General features: G+C 34.8%; 3 protein-coding genes across 5 annotated transcripts in view; 1 reads left to right on the top strand and 2 right to left on the bottom strand.

Moving 5' to 3' along the window:
- The window catches only part of LOC125655042 (Fanconi anemia group D2 protein-like), a 59110-nt gene extending 52861 nt beyond the window's left edge, over positions 1 to 6249 (bottom strand). For all 3 annotated transcript variants that reach the window (XM_056143202.1, XM_056143203.1, XM_056143204.1), the window contains exons 1-4: positions 6159 to 6249; positions 2342 to 2405; positions 1617 to 1733; positions 877 to 944 (exon numbers count right to left, since the gene is read on the bottom strand). In XM_056143202.1, the coding sequence (XP_055999177.1) occupies positions 877 to 944; positions 1617 to 1733; positions 2342 to 2405 (249 nt within the window). In that variant the 5' untranslated portion in view covers positions 6159 to 6249. The remainder of the gene's footprint in view (positions 1 to 876; positions 945 to 1616; positions 1734 to 2341; positions 2406 to 6158) is intronic.
- A 1292-nt stretch (positions 6250 to 7541) lies between these two features.
- On the top strand, positions 7542 to 16708 carry LOC125653713 (uncharacterized). The gene is made up of 9 exons (XM_056143201.1): positions 7542 to 8107; positions 10897 to 11015; positions 12296 to 12420; positions 12526 to 12857; positions 14161 to 14214; positions 14315 to 14453; positions 15142 to 15257; positions 15440 to 15521; positions 16004 to 16708. Exons 1-9 carry the CDS (start codon positions 8018 to 8020, stop codon positions 16393 to 16395), a joined length of 1449 nt encoding a protein of 482 aa, XP_055999176.1. The 5' UTR covers positions 7542 to 8017; the 3' UTR covers positions 16396 to 16708.
- LOC125653714 (pseudouridylate synthase TRUB2, mitochondrial-like) lies at positions 15227 to 19676 on the bottom strand. The gene is made up of 2 exons (XM_048883282.2): positions 19515 to 19676; positions 15227 to 18555 (listed from the first exon to the last, which is right to left on the bottom strand). Exon 2 carries the CDS (start codon positions 18553 to 18555, stop codon positions 17278 to 17280), a length of 1278 nt encoding a protein of 425 aa, XP_048739239.2. The 5' UTR covers positions 19515 to 19676; the 3' UTR covers positions 15227 to 17277.
- Between the last annotated feature and the right edge of the window lie 1638 nt (positions 19677 to 21314).

The raw sequence follows: 21314 nt of genomic DNA, 5'->3' as shown, positions 1-21314 counted from the left end.
AAATTCTATAAACTACAGAAATTGCATACAATCAGAGATAACTGCAATTGTCGAAGTTCATTTTAATTGGATAATGCAATAAAGCAGCAATTACCGGTGTGCAGAACGCAGCCATTTTTGTTGTTTCAACAAGTTGTTTGTTTAATATTCATGTGATCAACGTACAAGTTATCTTGACATTTACAAGTATAGTTACCGTTTTTTACGAAATAAACAAACCACGATGTCCAAACACTTACTATGTGTACTATTTTTTTATTTATTTTTATTTTGATGGTAAATTTAAGCAAATAAGATATTTAGAGTATCTTAATCCAACATTATGTTTAATGTGACTTACAAAAAGTCTACAAGCCCATCGGACTTCCTGACTTTTAATATTTTCACTGATCCGACCGTAAAATTCACTGGCCTCGGTCTTCAGACCACCGAGTTTTCGTGAAGACTGTGTAAGGGGCCGAAATATGGCCCAGGCCCCTGAAATCAAGACCTTAAAAAACACTGTTTTAGTTTCCCAATACATGTATTACTGTTACATAAATCAGATATATGTACAATCAACATTTTTGCTACTATTGTTGTGCATAAAATCTCACCGACGGAAAGTTATCATGTCTCTATAAAATCTCACCGACAGAAAGTTATCGTATCTCAATAAAATCTCACCGACAGAAAGTTATTGTATCTCAATAAAATCTCACCGACGGAAAGTTATCGTATCTCTATAAAATCTCACCGACAGAAAGTTATCGCGTCTCTATAAAATCTCACCGACAGAAAGTTATCGTATCTCTTTAAAATCTCACCGACAGAAAGTTATTGTATCTCTATAAAATCTCACCAACAGAAAGTTATTGTATCTCTATAAAATCTCACCGACGGAAAGTTATCGTGTCTCTTCAATGCTATCTGAAGATTCCTCTGGAATGCAGCCTGATCACAATCTACAAATGAAACAAGAGGTCAACAGGTCATCTTCATGTAAGCTCCAGTAAAAACAAAGCTTAAGTACATCTCTTTATGAAGTCCGACACAGTCAACACCTGTGATTGGTCAAACTGGAGACGACACAACATGAGGATATTTGCATATCTTTATAAACTACAGACATGTCAATCTTGAAAAGATAAGCAAGGATTTTTTTTATATACATGTATTTCCTATGTTAATTGCATGCAGTTGGCCTTGGATTCCTATGGTTTCCTGTAGTGTTAGACATAATGTGTTCTTAATTCTGAAACATCTTCATTCATTTTGTACATAATAAGCTAGAAAACATGGAACACAATGCAGGAAATAGTCTGTAGGAATTCGTAAGAACCCTTTCTTAATAATCAACACACTCATATGTAGTTTTTAGAAATGTGCTTGCAGAATTGCCACTGAATGACAATTTCGCTTAAACAGACTTGTGTTATATACGTTTGTACAGTCTACCACACTTATATTGAAGTTGCTTATATCGAACTATCTGTCATATTGAAGTAAATCTCCAGTAACATTATCTACATATTCAACATCAGTATAGTGAACTTTGGATATAGTGAAAAATTTATGTGGGTCCCCGAAATTTCAATATATCCGGAGTAGACTGTATACACCATTAGATACATCACCTAAAACGTTCTGGGTCTTCCCTGTTTTTAATGTTAGTCCTGCTTTCTTCAAAACCTGACAGAATACAACATCTTTGTAGTATTTCTCTTCATTTTCTGAACTCTTTCTTTTCTTCCCTAAAAAAAACAAATTTGAGGAATACATATTACAGCAAAGGAAAATCTAAATGGTCAGGGGAAATAATTCATTGATCTACTAGTCCGATTTCTGTGAATGAACATCCATGTATCACCAGGTTCCAGTGTATGGACCAAGTAAATTTACAATTTGAAATCATAACATCCCTCTTAATCTGAGTAATTCTAACATTTCTCAGTCACGACCTCTTGTGTAACCTCACACTTTTTTCAATACAAAAAATCAAACAAAATATGACCCCATGACATTTCTATGATGATTTCAGGATTGTCTTTAAAACATCAATCAGGAAGCGATTTACAAAAAAATCAACAGGAGTGATGGGGGTCCTTTGAACATTTTGTGTCACTATCCAAATGTCTAAGCAACCAGGAACTTAAACAACAAATGGCCGTGATTCTCTGAATACTGAAACATTCATAACAGTCACACACAAACTTTAATTGCACAAAGATCTTGACCAACTGCCTACACTGATATATACATGTATATATTTCAATGATTTCTAAGTTTATATATAAAACCAAAGAACTCTGTTCATTCTATCTATCTAACCACCCCTATACAATGATTAACAAATGCAAACCTGATTTTTTATCTTCTTGATCTGATAATTTCCTCTTTATTTTTGACATTTTATCAGCAACCATCTGAAATGAAAATTTACATGGATCAAATTTTTCTTTATTTTACACATTAATACAAACTATGAAAATGTGAGTCAATTCAAAACTTCGGGTGAAAACTTTGAGTACATTCTACAAGTTGTATCATGGTTCTTTACTCAGAGATTCTGTATATATGCTGAGAATTCCAAATGTCACAATACAATTTGTTTTCTCTCAAAATGATTTGAATTGAAGATAGACTTATTTTACAGACTTAAAAGTAATTTTTTGTGAAATTTTAAACAAGATTTATATACTTTGGAGGATCCAGAAGCACTTAAATGTCAGTATTAATTTGTTTAACTTTTATTTACTGACAATGTTAATAGTCACTGTGATTTCCACTATGCAGATCCACTTCCTACATAATAGAGTACCCAATTCAACTCGATTATTAGATTATCACCCAGGGTCACCAAAAACTATGGGGCGGGTGGGAGGATTTCATTTTTTTAATTTTTATTTTCTGGGAAAAATACTAATGACAAACGAGTTTTTGTCAACAGAAGTGCATCATTTAATGCCAGATGGATATCAATCTAGGCTTATTTCACAGACAGATTCAAGGTTAAGCTTTAATTTCAAACATAAAAACATACGAAACTTCTTTAAGATATGAAAAACATTGATCCCTCCCTTTCATTTACATCCACAAGAATTTGAGAAATTAAGAAAACCATAATATTTATTTTCTTCATGTGGCTTTTCACGTTGCTATATCGGATTCCGAAATGTAAACAAGAAGTGTAAATACCAGAGTCGGAAATGAAAATTTTCCGGAAATCGCAAGTTTCGCAAAATAAAAAAATTCAGGACGGGCCAAATTTTATGGGGCGGGCAGGGATGATAATCTATCAATTAAGTTGAATTGGCCTAATGTAAAATCAGCCCCTCCCCCCCTCAAAAACACTATACTTTGTGTATACAAGATTTATTTATAAGTATAAAAAAAAGTGTAGTGTATGATAAATAGAATATTACATGCTAAAATCCATATCATATGTCATATCAGCCCTCGGATCCCATATCAACGACCCTCGGGCTGATATCAGGGCTTGAAACTAACTTTTTATGTCACTAGTCCAGCCGGACTAATAGGGTATAATTTCAACCAGTCCGCAGAAAAATTTACCAGTCCACCAGAGTTTTTCAGGAATAAATAAACATATTGCGTTCATGTTATTAAAATGAAATAACGGAATTTAACTTGATATGTCTCAGACAATATTGTAACACTTATGTGAGATTTATATTTAATAATCTGGTTCATCTGGTATCTACATAGGAATGCCAAATGTGTGTTTAAGATTCCATAAGTATGTTTTCCAAAAGGATGTTTTAGAAAATCGACCAGTCCCATCGGACTGACTAAAACAAATGTCAGTCAGTCCGCCAAACTTTTAACCAGTCACAGACTGATGAGCATATGTTAATTTCGAGCCCTGGATATGACATACGATATGGATTTTATCATGTAAAATTCTCTACATATCAGTGATATCACTCTTTTGGTGGTGAGATCATGCTTTAACGAGCAATTAAATAAAATTTTGGCGAGAAGAACCACCTTAACTTCAGTTTTAAAGCAAAGATACAACAAATATACATGCAGAAAATATTTACTGACACTTTTTTATCAGTTAATTAATTTCTAGATGTCCAATTATAATAAATTATTAGTTACAGTAAATTAATCATCGATTATGAAATTCTCACCGTTTTCCATTACTAGGATCTACCAGTTACAGTTAACAAAGATGGTCAGACCATCACACTTTCACTTCAGTACACACAAGGTCATGTAAGCAGGTATACAATGTAGGTACATGTACCACGACTTCTAACATACCTAGATTTTTGTCATGCTGAAACACAGTAGAATTAGGGGAATATTTCATATGATTTGTGATGTCAGATGTATGAGTAAACAAAGATAATCAAAGGCAGTCAATATGCAACTTTTTGTCCACCTACTAAAATTTGTTCCAAAACCGAAATTCTTTTACATAATCGTGGGCTTCATTAAAGTGTACTTGTATCAGGGCTTGACATTAAAGCACGTTCGACCAATTCAGACTAGTAAAAACTTGGTCCAGTCTAGTTTACTTTGTGTCATAGTTGCCCAACGTGTTGTGTCAAAATATTACATTTAATTATAAAACCAAAGCATATGTATTTGAATAACATTAATATTTACAGTAACTTTGTAATCTACTCCACTCATCGTGTTTTGTTCAAATTCATTTTCGCGATGTTCAACCCTAGAGTTATCTTTCCTTTCATGTTCGCTAATGTACTACACCCTCTGGTGGCATATTGAAAGTCATTTTCTTTACGACAACATTGTCAATAACCCCCAGTCGGTAGTGCTATCCCTTACCTCCTGTGGGACACAACACCGGGAAATTCGCCCGTCAGAGTGTTGAACTTTGCAATCTGATTGGTAAGAGATAGCAACACCAACTGTGGGTTACCAGCAATGTGTGGTATCATCATTTTTTACATAAACAAAACTGAGAATAAGCTTCGATTTATTATCAGCTTCCTTTCCGATTGTATAAATAATATATCGTCAACTGCCCTATTTCGGTGACTGACCAGAATCGGTGACCCTTTTGTTTATGTGTGCGCGTTGTCATTTCCGAGTGTAGATTGCATTGATCATAAATTTCGCCGTAATGTTTGCAAACATGTATAGAGTACGTCTTCAATTGTTTTCCAAAAATGAACTACTAGTAGGAGAGTATGCAAAAAATCAACACGAGCACCCCAAAAATAAGCCCATTTACTTATTACTTTTTTAAGCAAACCTTCAAATTAATATAAAGTATTCAAAAAGTCTAAAATTCTACACTATGTTATTTTATCCCTTGACGTCTAGTTGCACATTCCTCCTGAATATACGTTATAACAGTTACAAACTTTTGGTAAAACTACATTAACAATGGTCACCGAAATATGTGACATCACCGTTTTAGGAGCACAAAGTGACATGTTTTTTTGTTACGAAAATATATTCAATTAATGCATCAATGGATTTGGAATTTTTGGATGAAAGTAAAGAAATTTAATTACTTTAAAGGTAGGTGTATAGTTTATTTATAAAAATATTTATCCAAGTGATTAATGAGGAAATCGCGGTTTATCACTAAAGTCCCCGAAACTGGTCCATATATGGCAAAGAAATTCCTTGCCATATCTAAACTGGTCAGGCGATGATACTGATATATTAGTTTTTACAATTAGGCCTACATTTCGATCATTTTCTAGCATTATTCTCGATGTTGATTTGTTTACACTGATGATGTCACTATTAGATATTTGGTTTCTCTGGTGGAGGGAGAGATAAGGGTAGGTAGCCCTGTGTATATGTACTTTATATCAATATTTATTGCGAGATTAACTTCTACATGTTTACTTCTACAAGTAACTTCTACATGTACTTACACTTAGCGAATTTTTAATTACTGCTTACAAATCATAGGCGTTTGTTTCATAAACTGCTATTGTAATAAATAATGACAAAAACTTCAACTACTTTATGATTTCTTTTTGACACTTGCAGACCAAAATGTCTTTTAATGACCAACTGAATTTTTCAATTTTCGTAAACTCTGCGCCATTGTCACACACAGAAAACTTGATCAGTTAATTAGTGAGGGAAAATATCAGCATTACTCAAAAATCGATTCTATTTGTTCGAAACAACAGCACAAGGAAGTTTCGTTTGATTACCTTCCAAGACTTGATGACAAAAATAGGCAACTTGGTTAATTTCTATTTTCGCGCCATTTTGAAATCCATAGTTCGTTCGTATATTGTATGCTAATATATTAAGCAAGTCGTTCGTTGTATTCCTCGATACTTAGTTGCATAGTTTATATATTGAACCTTACGTTACATTTCCTCAACTTTCAAGACAACAATGGATTATGTTCTGCATATGTTATAATATTTGCATTCACAAACGTATTGTAAAATGATATTCTTTGCCTATAGTTCCACACTTCATTTGATCCGACCCTTTATTTTCAATGTGTAAAACAAAATTTAATTGTGTATTCTGCGCCTACTGTAACTATTTTACAATTCCCAGTACTGGTTTAAGCTGCTATTGATATCTTTGGTTTCACTGTTTTACTGCACATAAAATGTTAGATGTGCATGATAGATTATCGAAGGCCCAGTCTAGCTACAGTCCCACATTGTCTGGACATATGTAAGATCTCATTTACTTTGAAAATCCAATATTCAAAGTGAGGACCTCCTGACAATAATCTTGTTTCGTGTTTAATTCAGTAAAACTGTGTGAATTCTTAGTTAAATATTCAGCGCAAAGTGCATGACATTAAAAATTGAAAAGCAGATCGATGCAATATCCACTAATTTTCAGGGATTATTTCCCATTAGTTTTGTTTTATACTTTTTAACATCGTGATTCAATATATATCCAATCTTTGTTATATTGTATGATGTACATTGTAATGAGTTGTCATATGCAAATAGTCTACATAATGAGATAATATTTCCTGCTACGTCATTAATTTACATCGATAAAAAATAACAAGGGTCAGGGACTGCCCCCTGTGGTACACCAACATTTATGATTCTACAAGATGATAGCTTATCTTTATACATAACTCTCTGTTTTCAATTACACAAGTGACTTTCAAACCAATCGAGTAAATCCCCACCGATATCATATATTTTTAGTTGAAAATTAAGCCTTTATGCCCAACTCTGTCAAATGCATTGGACTGATCACACACACCAAAAAAAAATTGCAATTACAAAATTTTTCTTCCTTCGTCAATACTTTTGACAATGCTATGATAAGTTTCGAGAAACTGGTTAACAGATTGACCTGTCAAAAATCCCGCTTGAATCTTGTAAAATAAGTTATCTTAACGTTGATGAGAATAGTTGAACAAATGTTTGAACATAATTTTGTCCATAATTTTGCTAACACAGCTAATTTTATTGATCTGTCACTACTGTAGTACATACTGGTGTGGTTGGTGACTTTTATGTGCACTGTATTTGTATATATAAATACTTCTTGTTAACATCAGAAATACAGAAATCCCAGGCAATGCACGTTACCAGAGTAATATACGTGTACTTTACACTTATGGGGGTGTATATTAAAACAATGAGATCATGGGACATACCACAAGTAAATTAAGTATTGATACTTTGCACTTTGAACTTGTTTCTTTCTCTTTTTCATATTGTTTACGCTAATTTGAAGTGTCACTTGCATGTCATCGTATTTATCGTAAATTATATAAACGATAAAACATCACAGGTTTATATCAATGACAAAACAATGGTGTATGTGTAAACACTTCACATTTGTCTCCAAATTGTTATGTAACACATAGAACTTGCCGTGAACATATGTACGTGATCCTCCATTCACGTTGACTGATTGATTGTTTACTCCAATACCGGACCCCCGGGGCTCTCGTCTCCGAGGGCAGCGAGTTAAACATCTGTCTTTGTGGTCGAATGTCACACTAATTCTAGACACAAATAATGCAAGCACCAGCAAATATTATTTTCACTTCAAAGGCGAATACTTAAAACAAAAAATGGAAAAACAAACGGGATATTGTGAAGGATCGTCCCAGGATTCCTTAGGGATCAATCGTAGGCCCTCTGTAACTTACAGGGCCGTAAAGGTATGTAACTTGTGTGCTTAAAGTTCAGGTAAATCATTTTCTCGCTAACGTTGACACAAGCAAGACTACACAGGTGTAGGATTTTTACGCAATGGAATATGCAGCTAAGACATGACTTTGAAATTGTATGAAGTAGTTTTTTTACAGCGATTTCTTAGATTTGATATTGATTGTATGAAGTAGTTTTTTTTACAGCGATTTCTTAGATTTGATATTGATTGTATGAAGTAGTTTTTGATTGTATGAAGTAGGTTTTTTTACAGCGATTTCTTAGATTTGATATTGATTGTATGAAGTAGTTTTTTTACAGCGATTTCTTAGATTTGATATTGATTGTATGAAGTAGTTTTTTTTACAGCGATTTCTTAGATTTGATATTGATTGTATGAAGTAGTTTTTTTACAGCGATTTCTTAGATTTGATATTGATTGTATGAAGTAGTTTTTTTTACTGCGATTTCTTAGATTTGATATTGATTGTATGAAGTAGTTTTTTTTACAGCGATTTCTTAGATTTGATATTGATTGTATGAAGTAGTTTTTTTTACAGTGATTTCTTAGATTTGATATTGATTGTATGAAGTAGTTTTTTTTACAGCGATTTCTTAGATTTGATATTGATTGTATGAAGTAGTTTTTTTTACTGCGATTTCTTAGATTTGATATTGATTGTATGAAGTAGTTTTTTTACAGCGATTTCTTAGATTTGATATTGATTGTATGAAGTAGTTTTTTTTACTGCGATTTCTTAGATTTGATATTGATTGTATGAAGTAGTTTTTTTTACAGCGATTTCTTAGATTTGATATTGATTGTATGAAGTAGTTTTTTTTACAGTGATTTCTTAGATTTGATATTGATTGTATGAAGTAGTTTTTTTTAAAGCGATTTCTTAGATTTTATATTGATTACGATGATTCACGTCTGTAGTTGGTCTTGGTCAATTTTTACCCTCACCTGGTGTTGGATGGGGGGGTGGGGTAATAGGGGGTTCAAATAGTGACAGAAGGAGGGAGGGGACGGGAGAAAGGGGACATGAGAGGGAGGACTCCCTGATCAAGATGCCACCCCCCCCCCCTCAGGGTTCATAATTATCAGTCATCATCTTAAGCGTGCCACCCCTGCCCCCACCCAATTAAATTCTCTTTTCTTAGATTTAATGTATTGGGAAAACAGCATATGAAATATAAAAATTGTTAAACAAACTGAGAAACGCTCAGTTTTTATGGAACTAAGAATAATTCAGCCTAGGAAAATATAAGAATGATTATTCATACTTCTATGGTGTCTGTTGGTATTTTACATTCGATCGGATTACACTAGTTTTCATATTGAGCGGGGCGTGTTCATCATTTAAGCGGATTTTAGAACAACTACAATATCGACCATTATGAGCAAAAAATGTTAACGCATAACTCCTTCCGCTATGCTAGCAATCTCTACCCAGAGTTATCGTTCCTTACACTCACTTACACCTCTGTCAACGTCTCAAGCGGTTTACAAGATTTTTGTAAAATGGCACGTATGCTCAAATAAAGTATGGTTTTGACGTCAGTTACAAAAATATACGTAAATAAATAAATATTGAGCAGATGTCAAGTCTTTTTGTGACACAAGAAGCATTGATTTGGGTTGAAACGTGGATATTGGGTAGTTCTATTGCACCAAGCCTATACATAGGTACATGAAGAATATATAGTAATGGAAATAAATCTACAAATAATTGCTTGTCCTACATTTTCCCGATATTTTATAAGATAGTTCTTAGTTTTATTAGCCGTAAAAAAAAAAGTGGATTTACATGTGGAATAACATTGCTTATTTTGAGACGTTAACAGAGGTGTAAGTGAGAGCAAGGAACGACAACTCTGGATAGAGATTGCTATGCTAGCTGCAAATTTGACGCTCTGAGCAAACAATGACACAGATCAGAGATGTCTCCCAATATTTGCTCAGAGAGCTACAGTTCTGCAGCTACCACTATTCTTTCTGAAGGCTGGACTATTGCATTGCCGGGCTGGGTAGCCCATTAGGTTATAACGTGTGGACTGCTGAGCTGTAGTCTGTGCGTTCGAGTCTAGCAGGGGTTTTAAAATTTCTTGTTTCGGATTATTTTCTACTAAAACTGCGTTTCAAACCAAACACTTAAGTTAAATTTGAAACTTTTCAATCTCAAACTATAATAAGTATTGTACTTATCCTCGACTTTCCATCCATATTAGATCCTCAAGCAACGGAGCCAAACCATCGAAAGAGCCCACCGGTCACAATGCTCGCCTGAGTGACAGTGCGCATAGACAAAGCATCATACATTCGGGACGTTAGTCAATCATATATTATCTAACATACCCGACGATACCCCGTGCATTTTGTTTAGAATTGGTCGTATGGTCTTAGAGAAGATCAAAATCGAAAGACAAAATATTTTTTTCATCAAAGAAGCTCATTTGAGCCTATGTCTCACATGAGCTAAATATCAAACAATGTTTGCATAAATATCAATCTGATTAAAATAAGATGTTTGATCCGCTCCATTATTGTTATGTCGCTAACAATAACGGAGCGGATCAAACATCTTATTTCAATCAGATTGCATAAATATTGGATATGTAGTGATGATTTTTTTGAGACATTCCTGTAGATAGTAAATTTATGATTTAAACATGGCTGTCAGTGTACCACAAAACACAAAAAATTACTTTATTTTAATGTTTTTAAAAGTTGTTTCAGCTTCTAGTAAATGGTCTCACGTGAGCGCTTTAGGCATCTGTTTTTAACATATTATTTCAGGCTGTGGACGAGTTAGCCAGACAGCTGTCGATGCCGGACTTTTCCCTGGAGGATGTTGAGGACCATTTAGAGAAAGAACTCAAACGAGAGGCTGTCCATCCCGAGACTACAGTAGCGCTGTAATCAGTCAAAACTCGATATATATCGAAACAATACTTCTGTAATCAGTCAAAACTCGATATATTGAAACAATATTTCTGTAATCAGTCAAAACTCGTTACATATCGAGACTACATAGTTCTGTAATCAGCATCAAAACTCGATATATCGAAATAATACTTCTGTAATCAGCATCAAAACTCGATATATCGAAACAATACTTCTGTAATCAGCATCAAAACTCGATATATCGAAACAATACTTCTGTAATCAGCATCAAAACTCGATATATCGAAACAATAATTCTGTAATCAGCATCAAAACTCGATATATCGAAACAATACTTCTGTAATCAGCATCAAAAATCGATATATCGAAACAATAATTCTGTAATCAGCATCAAAACTCGATATATCGAAACAATACTTCTGTAATCAGCCAAAACTCGTTGAATATCGAGATTACATAGTTCTGTAATGAGTCAAAACTCGTTATATATCGAGATTACACAGTTCTGTTATCAGTCAAAATTCGTTATATATCGAGATTTCACAGTTCTGTAATCAGTCAAAATTCGTTATATATCGAGATTTCACAGTTCTGTAATCAGTCAAAACTCGTAATTTCGAAACTATAGTTGCTCTGGGATCAGAGTCAAAATTCGATAAATATCGAGACTATATTTGTTCTGTAATCATGCAGTCAAAACCCGTTTTATTGAAACTACATTGCACAGTGGAAATTCGTTATATAGCGAAATTATGCTCTATACTGACTGTAGCTGCTCTGTAATAAAAGTCAAAACTCGTTTTATCGAAAATGTGTTGCTTTGTAATCACACATACATTCAAAACTCGTTATACCGAGACCATTGCTGTTCTATATAATCACAGTCAAAACTCGTTATTCCGAGACTATTGTTGTTATGTAACCACAGTCAAAACTCGTTATACCAAGACCATTGTTGTTCTGTAATCACAATCAAAACTCGTTATACCGAGACTATTGTTGTTCTGTAATCACAATCAAAACTCGTTATACCGAGACTATTGTTGATCTGTAATAACAGTCAAAACTCGTTATACCGAGACTATTGTTGATCTGTAATAACAGTCAAAACTCGTTATACCGAGACTATTGTTGTTCTGTAATCACAATCAAAACTCGTTATACCGAGACCATTGTTGTTTGTAATCACAGTCAAAACTCGTTAAATCGACCTGTTATCCCTTACGTGGATCCACACAGTGCAACTGAAATGTGAGTCTTATTTCAAAAGCGATTCAATCTTACTTTTCAGACTCCGTAATTCGGGGGCGAAGATTCTGCGCAGTAAGAGGGTGCTCCTGTTAATAGTGGTCCTCAACGTCCTTGATTGTGTCCTTGTGTTGGGAGAACTATTGCTCGACATTCATTTTGTCAAAGGTAAAGCTGTAATCAGCAACAATGAACCTTTTACATAAAGCAATTAATACATGTAATTGTAATGTGTTAATCAAGATAGTTAGTGAAAATCAATTTTCTTTTAAGATATGGTGCACAAAGCAAAGCTGTTGACGGTCCGCTTTGCAATGATTCTCACAGAAAACTTCGCCCTCTACTTCGGGGACCTTGGTCACAACGACATTGATATATTTTACAATCGGATTCTGTCGGTGATGTATCGCAGTGTTTATAGCAACGAGACTGTCGATATCGTTCACAACGCCACCGTGCCGAACTATACTGTGGTTGACCCTTTTGTGAAGGAGAACGTTCCGCGATTTTTACGTCATGACACGGAGACGCCGGTTCTGGAGGAACGGCTAGCGTACGCTTTTCACAAAACCAGCATTACAATACTTGGGATGCTGACGATGATGGTGAGAATGGCTTTATCTGATTTCTTACATTTGTGCAGTGGTAGTCAAGCTTTAAAAAGAGCGACTCAATCTTGTCAAGAGGTTCTCCTATAAGATTAATTAAATTATCTGATGCTGCAGAGGCGCACCCAGAAAATTTTGGAAGGGAGTAATTCACTGTGCACAGATCGCTGTATGTTGTAAAGGAGAACTTATAAAAGCAATATTTTAATCTGTAACCAGTTCTGTAGTGGAATGCATTGGTATATATGCTTTTCTCTACGTGATCCGGCCTCTCACCGAAAGTTTCCAACTGCAGTTGAACATAGAGACACGTAGCATCGTTTTTCAAAAGTGGCAATTGTTTGGAGAAAACTTTAGACCAAAAAATATAAATAAATAAAATGGAAGGCAAAGTAATGCTGTTTAATGTTTATAACATCACTTTCCCTGTTCAGTACACTATTTCCACTAACAAATATTTGGACTCCCGAGACCCCCCTCCCCTTTCTGAATTTGCCTCTAGGCATAGTGGCATGGCGATCTGATCTAGGCCTATGGGGGGGGGGGGGGGATTTGAAATTTGTGTTTTAAATTATAGGATTTATTTGTGAAATTTTACACAAATATACCTACACGTCGCGCTGAAGGTCGTAGTAGTATAGGCCAGTGGCGGAATTTAGGGGGGAAGGCGCAGCTGGCGTGTCCCTCTAAAATTGTCAAATTTAAACATGTTAAAGTAAATCGTGGTCTCTTGTCTAGAAAAAGTGTAAACGACAAAAGAAGCAATAATTTCTTCCAATCTCGGAGAGAAAAAATACAAAATCTTTTAATTTATTGATTTACTTTATTGAGAGAACTTACTTTTTTCTCTCTCCAAAACCCCTTAACTCTGCGCCATTCTATTAAATTTTACCTTATTGAAAATAATAGAAAATAGTGAAACTGACTACACAGGAGACATATTTCAAGCCCTAAAAAATCTGTAAGATCCAGGAGCTTCGCTTCAAGAAGGCGGCCCCCAACCTCATGAAATTGCCCCACCCCCGCAATTTCTGGATCCGCCCTTGGTATAGGCTGCCAACGCGACTTTCTCTCCTAATTCCGCGTGATTAGCGAGCCTTGCTCAATCCTCGGGTTTGATTCGGCGCCGTGATCAAGAATCGAACTCGAGACCGACGGGGGTGGGGGTGTGGGGGGGCAGAAACGGTATTTTGGGTCACCCCCTTCCCTCCTGAAAATTGACTGGATCTGCCACAGTTATAACGTTTACATGTTAACCTCCCTCTTCCAATTAATATTGTTGACTGTCTCTCTTATTCAGGTTTTGATGAAAATATTCTGTTACGGTTCACGTTTATTCCGGAAGAAGATGGAGGTACACGAGTCTGATGAATCCATTTTTCATAATCAGTCAAATACCCTGTGTAGAATGTAGATCATGTAGAAATATCTTACATCTGTTTTCTTATATATAGCTTCTTGATGGGATAATCGTACTCTCATCATTTGTGGTGGATCTAGTTTTCATCCAGGGAATGGTGGCGTACCCTTTAGAGGAAGCGGTGCAGATTCTGGCCTTTCTGATTCCATGGCGCATTGTTCGAGTAGCAAACAGTAAATAGAAATCAAGTCCTGAATGAGACAATTTGATGATAAGTTAAAGTGAAATTACTACTGTACATTATACTACATCCTACTCCACATACACTGAAGTCACTATGTTGAACTGTTATATTGATCAGAAGAAAACATAACCCCCCAGTAACATTATCTATATCTAGTTCAACATCAGTCACATTGAATTTCGGATGTAACGAACAATTAAGGTTGATCCCTGAATTTCAGTATATCAGGAGTAGACTGTATTTAAGTGAGATCAAGACTACCCATGGGCCCCCATCATAAACTAAAGCAAAAATTAACAATACTTTACGGGAAAAAGCTTACATCTTGCTCATCATACTCATATTCAAACATTTAACAAAACTAGAGTATAGTACTCTACAATAAAGTACTTTCAGCAACTTTTACATCATGGCTAGGCAAGGGTTTTCGGTCCACTCTGCTCCCAAGGACTGAAAACCTTTGGCTAGCAAAGATAGCAACTTCATTGCTGTCAAGGTAATCGACGATAAACATATTGATGACTGAAATTATGTTTCTGGATATTGACAAGTTTCAAACCATGAGGAATTTGACACACTCAGGCACTCCAGATCCGTGTCTTAGTTTACTGGATATGACGGTGTTGCTGCGACTGTAATTTAGGTGTGACACTGTAACATTCTGTTTCTATTTTTAGGCTTTTTGATAGCCGTCTTGGACCGTGCCCACTTAAAGCTGAAGATGGAATATAAACAGAAAAAGAAAATTCAAAAGAAATTGGAAATTGCAATTGAGAAAAATATTTATTACAAGGTACATGTACAGTTTAAAATTATAATAGATGAGATGGATACACTTGTAAATAATAACCAAAGCGTAATTTATGTCATTAAATCCCACAGGACATAAGTTGCTTCCTGGATCAAAGAAAATGTTTCAGCCATTGTGAAAATCTAACACAAATCACTATATTAATTAAACCATTGTTTTCACAGAACGTGATATACGAGTTGCGCGACATGTACATTGATGAGAACGTCCCCCAGGCGAAAATAACAGAATGCGTATTATCAATAGGTAAGTAAGCCTGCAACAATACGTACATATTTCATTAAAATTAAAAAACAAATTTAGAATAGATTCATAAATGACATAAAATTGTAAATATGCATCATAAGAATATTCACAGATTGATTAAGGAGAGGATTTTGTTCCCACCGACATGTACATATTTGCTTGTGGGTCAGAGGTCAATGTCAGGACTATAATTTTACGTTTAAATTTGATAAGGCTAGAACGAAGATATGCTTTTAAAAGGGGTAAAGGAACTCTTGAATTTTTCATAATTGGCATGAATATTGTGGAAAATAAGTATTTTCAAGGTCAAAACCTAAAGGCTACAAAAGGAAACTTTGCTAAATGTGTCTCTTGTTGGTCTTGGTCCAATTTTTGATTGGCAAGCTAGTATTAATATTATTGCTTGCATTAATCAAAGTACTGTAATATTTAAAAAAAAAAATAATAAAAAAAAAAACCTGTGCTTCAATTTCATTTTTCAGATCCTCCAAGATGTAACATATCTACAAATTTTCAAAAACTGAAAAAAACTCTGCAATTTCAATGCATAAAGAGAAATACCAGTGAGAAATATTCCCCTTCCTCAGCACACAAAGATACAGAGACTTTTGTCATGCCATTTCAATCACGAAACAGTCAGGTCTCAGATCACGAACCCCTAACATCGGCGATATCCAAAAGCACAAAGCTGTCATCTACATCCAAGTGTCCAGACTATGGTCCACAATATCGCATGCAGTCCCGTCATTCTGTTCATTTCCATCTCGGGTCTGATGACTCCTGCGATAGCTCTGAAGACGATGAGTTGGATGACGATTTTGGAATAAAACTGCTTGGATTTTCCGATGTAGATCAGCATGAAAACAATTCTTGAGATAGACAATTGAAGATTAAATATCGACTGTATTATTTTTCTTTAGAATTTTAATGTTTCAACATTAGGCAAAAAAAAAATATATATATATGTTGGTTTCCACTTTCATCTCAAAATTTTTAAGGGTCGGTAGGCAGGTATTTTTTTCTTTTTTTTTGTGTGTGTGGATTTTATATGTTGAATAATTTTCTAATGATTTACTATTCTACTATGCATAAAATAATAGTGATTATTTAGTAATCAAATCAAATTTATGATGAATCAATACAGTTCTTCGCTTTACTGTAAACAAAAACTCTCAAAAAGCAAAATATGCGAGAATGGAAAAAAATGTGTTAGGGTCGGCAGAAATTTTTAGGGTAGGTAGGGAAAGTGGAAACCAACATTTTTTTTTTGGCCTTAGTTGAAAGGGGTGAAAAGTTGGAGTATTCTGTATGTCTGTCATTCACTTTGGTATAAGCGATGTTATTTTCTAGAAATAGATGGAAACAAATTCTTTGAAACTGCTTATTAATATGTTATGTCCTTAAACTCCCATTACATCACAACATTAATCAACTGTTGTAAAACACTGATAGTGCACATTCAGTGATAGTGTATTTAAATTCTAGCACAGTCGTAAATAAGCGAGCTATCAGTGTTGCCATTGATCTGTATTTAATACTATAGAGGTATTGATCATAAATTAACACACTTGCATACAATTCATTATGACTGTGGCATGCTAATGAGATTTGCTTTAAAGTTCACCTACACAGTATTATAAGAAAGAGTATGAAATCTATTTTCCCATTTTTTTTACTGTCAAAATAGAACACTTAAAAGAAATAAAAATATTCCTGAAGAAACATTTTTTTTCTAATCCTTTCTGTGATTGTTGAGTTAGTCAATAGCAGTCTGTAATTCGTTACTTTCTTCCATGGAATGTTTCTTCTTTTTTCTGAGGAGCAGTTTATTGCACTCTTTGATACTGGCCCCGATTTTCTTAACGTCCCAATCCTCCACAACCAGGGCATGCTCCAAACCAATAGGTCCATATCGAATCCGCCTCACTTTAGTACAGAAGGCAGAGGACCTCACAGCCACTCCAATTTTGTAGACAAAATCCCTCAGAAAAGTGTACGTTTCATTGACACAATGTACTTCTAGTGTAAAATGTGGAGGTTCAAATTTGATACACTTGACACCATAGAACAATGGCGGTGTAAGTGAATTAATTGGTTTTACGAGTCCCTGTTTTAGTAAGTCGTAAGCCTCTTGTGAGCCGGGGAGAACCCCGGCATAATTCAACATCCTCCACTGATGCATGTTCTGAGCCAGGCCACACATCTTATCGATATCAGCTCTGCCTACGTGTTCGTATGAATGGCGCCGGATTTTCTTGGCCCGTGGGGAATTGTCCAGTGTAGTCCACCCTAAGGTTCCAGACAAATGGTAGACCCTCACAAACAGTTCCTTTTCCAGACTGTTCCTCAGGGAATACGAGTACTTATTGCGATAGGCTACACAGACAGGAACCACTCCGGTCGATTCATAGTTTAACCCATCATACACAGGAATCACTCGTACATCAGTCTGTTCAAACATGTCCCCACACACAAATCTGTGTTGTAGAGCATTTCTGTCTGTAAGGGGTGGGAGGATTAAATCCTTTACTTTACTTGAGAAGAGATACCTTTTTCCACTCAGCTCACCATCTGTAACTACTTCATTACTGCTTGAATCAAACCCAAGTAGATCGTGATTTTCCAACACAGATTTATCCTCCTCCACAAGATTTTTTGTTACAATGCTTGTATCATTTCTCGATTTGGACTCTCCACTGGTCACTGAATCAGACACTGATAAACACGACTCACAGCTTTCTGAACTGGGACTATCATCTGACAACATCAGTGGCTGTATTGGTATTTTCTTCACAGAAGACGCACTTGATGATGGCAGATTTGCAAGAGCAACGCGTGACAAGTACGCATTTTTATGATATTGTTCTCCTGGATAACATGGCAACTGGTTTAAGTCGTCCAGTAAAATCTTCTGTAATGATTTACAGAGTTCAGCGTAGGATAACTCTGGGGGCTTGTAAATACAAAATACCCCCTGTAATTGTGATCTCCAATATGGTCCAATTTTTCGGAGCGGTCTGGAGTACTTTGCCATCTACAAACAACAATCATTGACGTGCAAAATCTCATTACTAGAGTTTAAATGTACAATATATGGTCAGAACATTCAAAAAATGATAATAAAAACCTTAAAAAAACCCAAAAAACGGCCATGTCGTTGATTTGACTTGTCAGCGTGTAAACATGATAAATGAACTTGTAAATCCCATTTAAAGTTGGCATGTGTTGTATGGTTGTTAAAGGGACTGGTTCTCAATTTTTGATAAAATTATTTTTCATTTTTTATGTTAAACATTAAAAATATAACTCATTTAATGTTGACAGCAAAATTTTTGACCTAATCACAACATGATGGCAGTATGCTGCATTCTGGACTGTAGAGACCACCATGATCACAAAGTAAATGATTGAGGCTTAAAGAAAAAAAAAATTGAAAGACTTTTGGAGGGGGAGGGGTCTTCCCTCTAATCCTAAAGGCCTCTTATCACAAGCCACATCTAGGTAGACATCTCAAACTAATCTTGAACATGATGTATTTGTTGAAACAAAAGCCTCTGATCATGACCGAGTTCTAATGTAGACTTGTTTTACTTAAGTTAACATCAGGTTAAGGCCGTTACACTAAATATCGCAATCATAAATATCTATATTTAGTAACAGAGATCATGAGCTTTGACCCAATAATTTATAATAACCAAGACAAGATTCTTTTAAGGATCAACCCATGGTGCACATATGACCATCTTACAGCTGTCTTAGTCCAAGGTTTTTTTTTACAGTTTCATTTCATTCAAACAACTGCTGCAGTGCAAGCAATACTTTTTCAACCTTGGTAAGTTCAGAAAATTAAGGACTTTAGCTGACGTGGATACAAACATTTTCCTGAAGACATCAAGGAAAATAACTTAATAAGGAGTAAATTCGGATTAGTTTGCATTTTCAATATCATATTCTGTGTTTGATAGTGTATCTATTGTAAACTTATACGAATACCTGTTTTCTTATGTCAGTCGAACTGCATATTGCAAAAAATGTTTTCAAAATGCGCAATAATTTGTAAAATTGCAAACTTTATCAGTTTGTATTGATTGCACATGAGCTTGGTTCTGACATCAAAGAGGACCAGTTTTTCTTTCGAAGACATCAAGTTAAGTTGTTCATGATTTGTTCGTAGTCTTAATCTGTGTTATATTATACAATATATGTATCGAACTACATATGATAGTGATGAGATAAAAAAGGAGGGAAGAAAATAAACTAAATCTTCCATCATTAGAAATTGATGCAAACACATTTTACAATTACTGAATTCTCTAAACGTGGAAAATTACTCTTCTACAGTAAAATTAGGAAGAACTACGAAGAACTACGAATTACAAATCTACATGTATTTGAAATTTCCAATTGTAAGTATGCTCTAAATTAACAAAGCTAAGGATATCTGCTCACCCTTTAGAAATCGAAACTGGTAGATATTCACAACCAAGTGTCCCAAAAGAATGTCGTTTTTGTCAGTTTTGTAAAACTACTGTTGAAGATGAGTTACACTTTCTATTGGACTGCTTTATGTATTTATTGCATACATACAGTTTATATAATATGTCACATGTATATGCAGGTTATGTATATGCGTATATGTATGTGTGTGTGTATCATGTGTATATGTATGTAAGTAAAGGATATAAGCCAAAAACTGTTCATTCTGTGAGAGAAAGAACTGATCGAGGCCCGTAGGGCCGAGATCAGTTCATTCTCTCACAGAATGGACAATTTGAGGCTTATATCCTATTTAAAACATTACATCTTTTGTTCTAAGAATGGACAGGCTCAGGTAAACCCATTGACAATAAAAATTAGGAATAGTCTGACAATATAACCAGTCTTGCGTAGAAGTCTGTTTTTTCTGTTCACTTGTACTGCAGGTTTTATATTCACTCACTCTACATTACTGAGCCATCATATCAATATGCCTTCCTCTGACAGGGAGAGCATTTTCATTGCACATTCGAAATTTAAGGATTTTAATGAAAGTATTGCGAGTATTATCTTAACGAGTGTTATATATTCTGGATATGGAGGGTGAGAAAGTTATGTCCAGAGCCAAATTTTGATCTGAAAAACATTGTGTTTTCGAATATTTGGATGAGGAAATAATTAACACCAGCCAAAAGAACCCAATACGCCCATCTTGTGAAATGAAATTAATCATGAAAGCGAAAATAGTCATTCAGAATTAGGATATGCTAATAAAGAAAACATATAAAAGCGTTGTGAAGAAGTGTCGAAATGTGCCTCTGAATTCAGCGAAATTCAAATACAGTATGGAAATATGTCTTTCAAATTTAGGGTTTGATGTGATATAATAATGGCCAATGGAATTTTTGTTTTAAAGTGTGAATCTTAAAGTTGAAGCAGAAAATTCTACTAAGGGGAAATATCGTTTTAAGTGTTTCAGTGATTTTTCCGATATCTGTGTTGATTCTTGTTGGGAATTTAAAATTAAATTTGTATTTCTTTGAAAAAGCTATTGTCTTCCTTTTATTTTCAGCCTACCTGTAGACGTCTAATAAGTTATAGGGTTTACCTGGCACTGTCCAATAAGTTGACAATTACTGTCCATGCATATTTTTAAGAATGGACAGCAATTGTCAACTTATTGGATACCTACAGGTAACCTTTTCACTACAAGTGGACTTTCTTCTATATAAAAGCCTAAAAAGACGAAGGATCGCGTAACAAAAATGTTTTAAATATGTATATGAACTGCTTGTAGTATCATATATCTCATATTGT

The sequence above is a fragment of the Ostrea edulis genome, chromosome 7 (assembly GCF_947568905.1).
Source record: "Ostrea edulis chromosome 7, xbOstEdul1.1, whole genome shotgun sequence".
Taxonomy (NCBI): domain Eukaryota; kingdom Metazoa; phylum Mollusca; class Bivalvia; order Ostreida; family Ostreidae; genus Ostrea; species Ostrea edulis.
The sequence above is the reverse complement of the archived record's forward strand: the minus strand, read 5'-3'. Positions and strand labels throughout refer to the sequence as shown.